Source organism: Trachymyrmex septentrionalis, unplaced genomic scaffold (genome assembly GCF_001594115.1).
Source record: "Trachymyrmex septentrionalis isolate Tsep2-gDNA-1 unplaced genomic scaffold, Tsep1.0 scaffold37, whole genome shotgun sequence".
NCBI classification, from domain to species: Eukaryota; Metazoa; Arthropoda; class Insecta; order Hymenoptera; family Formicidae; genus Trachymyrmex; species Trachymyrmex septentrionalis.
In genome coordinates this window covers 5866914-5877001 of record NW_017305536.1, presented here as the reverse complement: position 1 = coordinate 5877001, position 10088 = coordinate 5866914, and the positions used below count along the sequence as shown (strand labels likewise).

The 10088-nt window shown below is 36.9% G+C and overlaps 2 protein-coding genes across 5 annotated transcripts in view; one reads left to right on the top strand and one right to left on the bottom strand.

Moving 5' to 3' along the window:
* LOC108750631 (intron-binding protein aquarius) overlaps positions 1–6586 on the top strand; it is a 24883-nt gene extending 18297 nt beyond the window's left edge. For all 3 annotated transcript variants that reach the window (XM_018490199.1, XM_018490198.1, XM_018490197.1), the window contains 12 exons: positions 921–1034; positions 1315–1418; positions 1583–1694; positions 1771–1984; positions 2084–2132; positions 2209–2444; positions 2882–3269; positions 3627–3875; positions 3964–4321; positions 4391–4647; positions 4875–6009; positions 6085–6586. In XM_018490199.1, the coding sequence (XP_018345701.1) occupies positions 921–1034; positions 1315–1418; positions 1583–1694; positions 1771–1984; positions 2084–2132; positions 2209–2444; positions 2882–3269; positions 3627–3875; positions 3964–4321; positions 4391–4647; positions 4875–6009; positions 6085–6318 (3450 nt within the window). In that variant the 3' untranslated portion in view covers positions 6319–6586. The remainder of the gene's footprint in view (positions 1–920; positions 1035–1314; positions 1419–1582; positions 1695–1770; positions 1985–2083; positions 2133–2208; positions 2445–2881; positions 3270–3626; positions 3876–3963; positions 4322–4390; positions 4648–4874; positions 6010–6084) is intronic.
* LOC108750635 lies at positions 6139–9754 on the bottom strand. 2 transcript variants are annotated; one of them, XM_018490205.1, is made up of 5 exons: positions 9559–9754; positions 8989–9215; positions 6596–7504; positions 6269–6347; positions 6139–6211 (listed from the first exon to the last, which is right to left on the bottom strand). In XM_018490205.1, the coding sequence occupies exons 1-3, from the start codon at positions 9583–9585 to the stop codon at positions 6670–6672; spliced, it is 1089 nt and encodes a 362-aa protein (XP_018345707.1). In that variant the 5' UTR covers positions 9586–9754; the 3' UTR covers positions 6139–6211; positions 6269–6347; positions 6596–6669. The 2 variants fall into 2 exon arrangements, with proteins under 2 accessions (XP_018345707.1, XP_018345705.1); XM_018490203.1 differs by having other exon boundaries at positions 9550–9753.
* Positions 9755–10088: the final 334 nt, after the last annotated feature.

Below are 10088 nucleotides of genomic sequence, written 5' to 3'. Positions count from 1 at the left end.
TATATATATAAAATAAAGCATTTCATACATAAACAATAGAAAATATAGGGTGTTTTAAATGAGAATTGTGTATCTTCAGAACTTCTCAGGTAATCTTAAATCCATCTTCTTAAAAATATGAAGCAAATATATAGTCTAAATTTTTTTAGTTACAAATTTAAAAAGATGATTAAAAATATTTTTTAAACCATAAATAAAATGCATGGGAAATAAACATTCATTCCTCGATAAAGGAAGTTTAAATTTCTCTGGGGGGAAGAAGAGGTGGAAACCTCTCCGTTGCGAGAAAAACGATTAATATGTCTACGGCCGGTCCTTTCGTCGACTATGACATCAAAGTACGATTATAAATGCAACGATTCTGTTGATTCTGGTTTTATCGCATATAGGCATAGCCTCCATGTGTCTCCATGAAAAGAAAACCATACTCTTCTTTCTAACTTATCTCATCCTTATTATTATGGATTTTCGATGTACTATGGCAGGTCCAGTATTTAATTTGAATTAAGGATCTAACAGATTATTTCCTTGGGGATAAAGGCAGTGTTACTTTTTTCTTCAATGTGTTCACGAAGTATATCAAGAAAAGATATCCCATAATGTACGCTCGATCGTACCAAATTGAGCAGATCGAGTACAACCTGAACTAATCCGATAAAGTTGAAGAAATAATAAGTTTTTTAGGCAAAAATTTGATTTGACACTACAAATTAAAATATAGACTACAGAAAAATTAAATTTTTTAAATCAGAACTATTGATAAACTTTATTAAACATTTCGCGGCATTAATATTTAATTTAGCAATAATATAGTTTAATGAAAGGGAGAAAACAAGTTAAACCAAATGAAGGGTTTAATTAGCTCCCTCCTATATAAGGCTATATAAGGCTTGATTACCTTCATTTCGCCTTTATTGCAGCTTTTAGAAATGCTCAAGTTCTATGCCCGTTTCGAGATCAGCGAGGAGACTGGCAATCCCTTAACGGATCACGACATGACGGAGTTGCATTACACTAAAATTACATCTCTACAGGTACATAAGAATTTCAATATTTAAAAAACGATTTTGTATATTCGTTGAATAATTTTTTAAATATGTAAAATAATAAATCCCTGATTTTTATATCATGTATATATATTTTTATCTTTAAGTTGTGTGATTTTCTCAAACCAGTTGTTAATTTACTAGCATAAAACAAGAATTTTAATCATGATTAATCTTATTAGTTGCGTTGATATATCATCAATACTGATATATACAATAAATGCTTGAAATCTTGAGATTAACATTATTAACTTTCATTACTTTACAGAATGCGGTTTTTGCGAAATTTCCAGATCTAAGAAGCTTCGCATTGGCTAACGTAGCCAGTGTCGATGTCAGAGATGCTTTGTATAAACATTTTGGCTCACTCAGGTAAGTTTTGCATTTAATAAGAGTATCCTAAAAAATACGTAAAGTATTAATTTTGAAAATAATATTGCGAGATAATTTATTAGAAGAGACTAATTATATTGATATATAAAACCATATGAAGCACTAGCTTCGTTGAATCGTTGCGAATAATATTTTTTTTTTAGTCAAGAAAAATTGAGATCTATCGCGAGTTACTTGAATTTAGTACCGCCCACGGAGCGAGAAAAGGACGAGAATTGGTATCGCCTGGATATAGCCTTTTTGCGTGAATTGCTAGTGAGTGTAAAAAAAGAGAAATATTGAGAGAGATTTTATCTAGTCTGAATTCAGAGAGCATGCATTTTAATTTTAGATATCGCGACACGAGCGTAGGCCATCTCAGCTTGAAGAACTGAATGAGATGCCCCTTTATCCGACCGAGGGCATCATATGGAACGAGAGCATCGTCCCGACTGAATATTTTTCTGGTGAGGGCTGTCTGGCTTTGCCAAAATTGAATTTGCAGTTCCTCACGTTGCACGATTATCTTCTACGAAACTTCAATTTATTCCGTTTAGAATCTACATGTACGTATAAAAAAAGTAAAAAAATGGCGTTATTTATTGTCGTATCTAATTTATGATTAAATACATATATCAGTCGTTAAATATTATCGTTGTTTGCAGACGAGATACGACAAGACATTGAAGATGCCGTGAGCAGACTGAGTCCTTGGTACGCTAAATCAACGTGTTACCTTCTCTTTTCGTAAAAGTAAAAGTGATAATATTTCTTCTTTCTTCGTTTGTAGGCGGGCAGAGGACGGTGGTGTCTACTTTGGTGGATGGGCCAGAATGGCACAACCTATTACGCAATTTGCAGTGGTCGAGGTGGCTAAGCCTAATGTCGGCGAGAACAGACCATCAAGAGTTCGTGCCGATGTGACCATAAATCTTAGCGTTCGTAAGGAAATTAAATCCGAATGGGAAAATCTTCGTAAGCACGACGTGTGCTTTCTTATCACAGTTAAGCCGCCGAATCCTATCGGTAAGATAAGATGAATATTAAAAAGAATAATTTAAAACTGTTTTATAAATAAGAATCAATCTATTACCTAGAGAAAAATATGCTGATATACATAATATGTTAATAATTTGTAATGTTAATTAATGACTTTCTATAATAATAAACAAATTAATTATCTTATAAATAAACTATCATAATTGCAAAATATATTTGCAAAGATAAATTATCTCGTTAGAAAAACAGCAAAGGTTTTTCCAATTTATTACCAATAAAACATGTTTTATTACAATCAAATGATGATTATGTCAGCGAAGTTTAGTCGCTTTCATACACAGTAACAATAATGATTTTGCTCCAACAATAAAATTTTTTTTATTGTAATAATCTCGTATAATAATAATAATAATAATAATAATAATATAGATTAGAATTCTCAGATAATTGACGTATTATCGCAGGCACTAAATACAGTCATAAACTCCCCTTCGTGCCACAAGTGGGTTTAACGAGGGTGCGAGGATGCGAAGTTGAGGGTATGCTCGACTCGAACGGCAGAGTGATAGAGGATGGCCCTGAACCGAGGCCGATTTTGCCGGGCGATTCGCGCACTTATAGAGTGTGGCTGGACTGTAATCAATATCGAATCGATATGGACAACGCTAGTCATGGCGGCGAAGACGTATACGAGGGATTTAATATCATAATGAGGCGTAAACCTAAGGAGAACAACTTCAAAGCTGTGTTAGAAACTATAAGGGAGCTCATGAATACTGAATGCGTTGTGCCCGATTGGTTGCACGACATAATCCTCGGATACGGCGATCCGGGTGCAGCATGCTATTCTAGGTAATCTCTATCTATTATCTATCTCTATACATACCAATAATAAAGCTAATGGTATATTTCTTGTTTGATTGCTTGGGACGGCATCGATTGTAAACGGATGAACAAATCTATCTGAGATTTTAATAGATATATTCCTTCTATAATTTAATAGTATATTCTTCTGTAATTATACCTTTCTGCAGTTATTCCGTATCTTCCAAGTAATAATTATTTATCTCGATTATTTATTTGAAAAATAAATTAACATTTTTGCATTTCTGTAATAGTTTGCACAATTATTACATTCGTAATAATCTAAAAAAATATATTAAATCCATAATCTTTATAAATGAACACTAAAAAATGTTGATGCAATAGAATGCCAGATGAAATCGCAACGATAGACTTCAACGATACGTTCCTCGATATCGATCATCTACGAGCCAGTTTTCCTCAGTACGAGATTAAAACGAATCCGGAGGATGAAGGAAATCTGGTGCGACCGTTCCAGTTAACTTTCGAGGATGTCCTCGCAAAGCACAACAATGATCCGATGAAAAAGCTTATTACAGTTAAACCACACGTGCCGCCCAGTAGAGGTCCATACAGAGCGAACGAACCGAAAAAGTTAGTATTCACTTTGTCGTAGTGCCTTAATAGCATGTTGAAACGTGTTATTTTTTGAACGGAGAAAATATATATTGCTACGTTGCAGAAATCAGATTCCCTTTACGCCAACGCAAGTCGAAGCTATACGAGCTGGAATGCAGCCAGGTCTGACACTGGTCGTCGGCCCGCCTGGTACCGGCAAAACAGATGTTGCTGTACAGATTATCTCGAATCTATATCACAATTTTCCCTATCAGAGGACGCTGATTGTAACACATTCCAATCAAGCGCTTAATCAATTGTTCGAGAAGATAATGGCCCTCGATATCGATGAACGGCATCTGCTGCGTCTCGGTCACGGAGAGGAGGCTTTGGAGACGGAAAAGGATTTCAGTCGCTACGGTAGAGTCAATTACGTTCTTGCCAAACGTTTGGATTTGCTCTTGGAAGTTCAAAGATTACAGGTATTTATCTCTTAAATTATCAGTACTGTTTAATTATGTCAAGTTGTTACAATGTATTTCTTTTTTCAGGAATCTTTGAATGTAAAGGGCGATGTCGCGTATACGTGCGAAACAGCGGGTTACTTTTTTATGTATCAAGTGTCCACGAGATGGAACCGTTTTCAAGCCAGAGTCAAGCAAAGACAGCACACAAGTGAGAAATCTGATTTATCTTCTATAATTGATGAGGAGTTTCCCTTCCACAAGTTCTTCGACAACGCCCCACAGCCGCTTTTCAAGCGAAATTCGTATGAGGAAGACCTCAAGATTGCGTGCAGTTGTTTTAGGTAAGAAACGTACATTAAACTCTTAAGCCTTGTGATGTTAGAAATTATTTTGAAATTTTGAACGGAGAAAAAAATTAACGAATAACATTTGAACAATTTGGCTATTTGATCAATGTGATTGGTCAATTCTTTCTCCGAGATTTCAGAAGGATTTCTAGCATCGTGAATACAACACTTTATAAAATGAGTAATCATAACTGCTTCTTATATCGATATTTTCTATGCAGATACATTGAGAGGATATTCACGCAATTAGATGAGTTCCGCGCTTTCGAATTACTGCGATCGGGTCTCGACAGATCGAAGTACTTACTCGTGAAAGAGGCCAAAGTAATTGCTATGACCTGTACGCACGCAGCGCTTAAACGTCGCGAACTTGTCGACATGGGTTTCAAATACGACAATATCCTCATGGAGGAGTCCGCGCAGATTTTGGAAATAGAAACTTTCATACCGTTGCTACTACAAAATCCCCAAGATGGATATAATCGCCTAAAACGCTGGATAATGATAGGGGACCATCATCAGCTGCCGCCGGTCATCAAGAACATGGCCTTTCAGAAATACTCGAATATGGAACAGTCGCTGTTCGCGAGATTCGTGAGACTGGGCGTACCCACCGTCGATCTCGACGGCCAAGGTCGCGCCAGACCCAGCATTTGCAATCTCTACAATTGGAGGTATAAGAAATTGGGTAATTTGGCGCACGTAGAGCGAAGCCCCGAGTATCTGGTAGCAAACGTCGGTTTCCTGTACGATTTCCAACTAGTGAACGTCGAAGACTTCAACGGCGTTGGCGAGAGCGAGCCTAGTGCCTACTTCTATCAGAATCTCGCTGAAGCCGAATATTGCGTCGCGGTGTTCATGTACATGCGCCTGCTAGGATATCCGGCGGACAAGATCAGTATCCTGACTACGTATAACGGACAGAAGCATCTAATAAGGGATGTAATAAACATTCGGTGTGCAAACAACCCTCTGATAGGCCGGCCGAACAAAGTAACAACTGTCGACAAGTATCAGGGTCAGCAAAACGATTACATCTTGCTGTCTCTAGTTAAGACGCGCGCAGTTGGTCACCTGAGGGACGCGAGGCGTTTAGTGGTGGCGATGTCTCGTGCTCGTCTCGGTCTCTATGTCTTCGCTCGCGTGTCTCTCTTCAAGAACTGTTTCGAACTGACACCAGCATTCAACCAATTGATGCAGAGACCGTTGAAACTACAACTACTGCCACAGGAACTTTATCCCACCGAGCGACCGAACGATGCTGTGTCCTCAACTGTTCCGATGGAGATCGAGGATATGCCGCACATGGCTAAGTTTGTTTACGATTATTACATGGAGAAAGTTAGCGGAATGAAGGTAATTTCTACTTGTAAATTGATTTACATACATTGTTTCTTGATTATAATAATTATATTTGTTTGTCATTTTCAGGAGTCGCAAAAGATGTGGCAGAAACCGGGAACCATGCAGACAATGGGCAGTCCGACGCATAAGGTTTCTGTTCATCCAGGTGCCGATGATGATACTGACGATGAAGAGGAACTCAATCAAAATAACACTGAAATGAAATCCAATGAAGAATCCAAGGAAGAAATGGCGGGAAACAAATACGAACCTATAAAGAATTTGGTCGAAGATCCTCCAAGCGAGGCCGAAGACCGCTAAGTGGCTTCATGATGTATCTATGCACAAGACTGATACAAGACATTAAGAAATTGGCATTTCGGAAATAGAATAATCAATTTTATAGCATGGAAATAAGACAGCTACTCGCGCCAGTTCCAAGCTATCGTAACGACATTCGTTAATAATCAATTCATCGATATAATTGTACTTAGCAAGAATAGGTATTTTATTACGGATATCACTATACAATAATGTAATATATAGTCTTATATATCGAATTAAGATAAACTATACTTTTTACAGACATCAGTCGTACCAAAATCTATTTTCTCTCCTTACAAAACTTTCTTTAGTCTTACAGTCAGATCGAGCACTTCACACGTGTGTATCTCACGAGAAAAGATTCATCTTTTTCTTGTCTACTGTCCTCTTTCGACAGGCCTCAAGTTTCTGCAGCTTCGACTTCTCCTGCTTGCTCGAGGTTTTTTTCGAGTCATTTGACACGCTTTGTCGTACGCTCGAGGGCACATAACTGTCGTCGAACTTCATCAGTTTGCTCGGGAATTTGAAATCAGGCTCATACTCTTCTATAGAGGGATTGAGACCCTTGGAATTAGGTACGTACTCTTCGAAAACGCTGTCGGGTATCTCTGTGGTGGCGCATGGCTCGTAAATCTCGTAATTCGTCTCCAGTTTCTTAACGGAGTTCGGCACGTAACTCACGTTTTCCGCGACGAGACTTTTGCCTTCACACAAAGTCGGCGTGTATTCATTCAACGTTGATCGCATATTTTCCAATGCGCTTTTCCGGCTGGGAACGTATTTGAAGTCCGGACACGATTTCTTCGGCGCGTCCGGGATGTATTCCTCCAACGGCGCGTTCTCTAAATCTTTGAAGAGCGTGTATGTCGAACACACATTTTTCCTCTTCAGATCTTTCTGCTCCTTCGCGATAGCGCTCGGAGTCTCAGTCTTTTTTGGGGTAATCTGCGCCGATTTCTTCGGTATCTTCTTTAATCGATCGGTTTTTGTCAACGTTTGAATGGGAGATTTTTCTTCTTTCGTTCGTTTCGTTGCGTCGTCCTTCGTTTTCACTTTACTCTTCTTCGAGGTCTCGTCACCTGGTTCTCGCTTCACCAGTTTCTTTCGGGCTGGTGACACGTGTACCTTGATCGTGGGCAAAGACGGCATGCCACTTGCGTTTTCTGGATGTTCGAAAGTGTACCTGTTAAACGAAATTCGTGAGTTATTATTATTATTATTATATACATATTCGTATATATATATATATATATATAAATCCATGATAGAATAATGATTCGTAAGAATTCTTACAGAATATTGTTTTTATATGTAACAAACTCAACTTATTATCGACTTTTAAAAAATGCATATCTATTTTTAATATTAAACTGCTATAAAAATGTTTTATTCAGACGAGGTACATATCATGAATATAAGATTGAATTCTGATTAACTTAATTAATGATTTATTCAACTGGCAGAATTGTTTCCAATGAGTTTTTAATTCATTGTTGTCTCCATCTTTTTTTCCATACGACAAACAATAAAAGAAATTAATAATCTTATCCTATTATCAATCAAATATAGGTTATCACTCGATAAATTAACCGTCGATAAAGTATGGGTGTAATTAGGATTTTATTTGTCTAGAAAAAGGGCAAGAGTTAAAACTTAGAGTTAAAACTTTTGAATCCGGGAAGGATAAGTATGGACTATTGGATTGTTTTGTTTTATATTTTAATTAATTACTAACAAGTAAATCGCGAAGCACATGTATTTAATTTATTAATTTACTTTATTTTTTCTTTAAAAAGTAAGCTGATTTCTCCAACTTAAAAAACTTAAATTTATAACATTATTATAGTCGTCTTGGATTTTTAAATCCCATCCAAGTACTAACCGTGCTCAACGTTACTTGACTTCAGTGATCAGACGAGAACTGGTAGTTTCAATGTGATTTGGACGTTGTCTTCTTGGATTTTTAAATCTTTCTATAACTTTCAATTCTGTCTTTTTCAAAATTAATTTGTAAATATTCATTAAGCATTAGAAAAAGAGTCGCGAGAAAACGCTTACATGTAAGTTGATATAATCAAGATTCAGACAAATGATTTTAATAATTTTCTAATTTTTCGTTTTGTGGTTCTTTTGAATGACTACACAGCAAATCTAACAATCTGATGAGCGATGTGATTCTACTTAGTACAAGTACAACTTAGATGCAATGTATATGATTTCGGTTTTATTTTTGTAAGTTTTTATAATATTATTGTATAAGTTACTATTTCTGATAATCATTGGGCTATTTATTACATAGCTAATTTGGCATTTGGATAAAGAAAAACGAACTATATTGTTGGGAATCATCAACTTGGAATTTGCGTTATTTATGTAATTTCGATTTATATGTTATATTGATAAGGACCCGAATTGAAGTGTCGAAACATATATTTTATTCGTTTTGTTACATTCACACGAAAATAAAGAAAAATTTTCGGTGCATCCAGCTGATGCAGGCTTTGATGGGCTTTTTTATATTTTTTACCATTAGAAAAAGTAAATTGAATTTAAATTAAAATTAACAATTTTTTGCTGGAATCAGGCCTTAATTGATTTAATCAATTCGCTAAAAAAAAGTCAATCGAAAATTCTCAAACGATAAAATAAAGACGATTGCGTTCTTACGTGACTTCCAGCTGACGAGTCGACTTTCTCCATTCACATCCCTGTCCTTCGCGATGCGATTCATCATCCTGACGGCCGTTTCGCAGAACCGCTCGCTCCAATATTTTATAGAGAGCCGCCCAGTCCTCTACTTGCAGCCACTTGTTCGTGATGACCTTTTGGTTCTTGATCTCCACCGTTTTTTCCTGCACGGTGACCACGGCAGTCGCCAGGCAATCGTCCGAGGCCTGCGGACACGTTGTGATACGATATAAGCAATAAGCTCTATACAAATCGCTGCGTGCTCGTTCCAGAAAATTAATGAGAGACGTTCCGCTAACTCGCGATGATTAAAACGAGCGAATTGTCATGTCTCCTATATTCGACCGTTCAAAGGGTGAATCGTACGTTCTATCATTCACTTATCGAAGAAGATATTTCTCGACGGTTTGGAGAAAAGAAGATGAGAGGAAAATCACTCCATATCGCCCGGTTTTCGCAACAGATGTTTGACAGGCGCGTTCGTGCGCGCGCGCGCGGCGCGCTTGACAACCAGCTGTTGACAGCTGTTGCACGCGGTACCTTGATCACCTCCAGATACTGGCCGTCCCGGAACATGTTTGCTCGGACCCGGAGCGTTACGCTTCCACCGCCTCGCGTGGTGGTCGACCGCGCGATGTAGTAATCAAGGACGTCTCCCACAGCCGACGACGAGCTATCGAGCTGACGTCCATGGTGGAAGAAGACAGGCGAGTCGACGCGCGTAACGGCAATTCGGAGCAATCAGCTAGCCAATCAAATTTGGGTCCTAAATAGGAGCGCAATATTCAAATACAATATTGATAAAGTGTAAATTAAATGTAAATTAAATATAAATGTAAATGTAAATTAATAAAAGTATATAATAAAAAATAAAATAATGATAAGCAATTGCATTAATAAGTACTTTTTCTCAAAATATTAATGTTTAGTAAATGTATTGTTGACTATAAATATGAATATTATATAAAATTGGTTATTCTAATCTTTATAATAATAGTTTATAATAGAATTTTTTAAAGAAAATTTAAATAAAATAAAAATAAGTAAATTTAAATAAAATAAAACAATTGGAAGAAGTA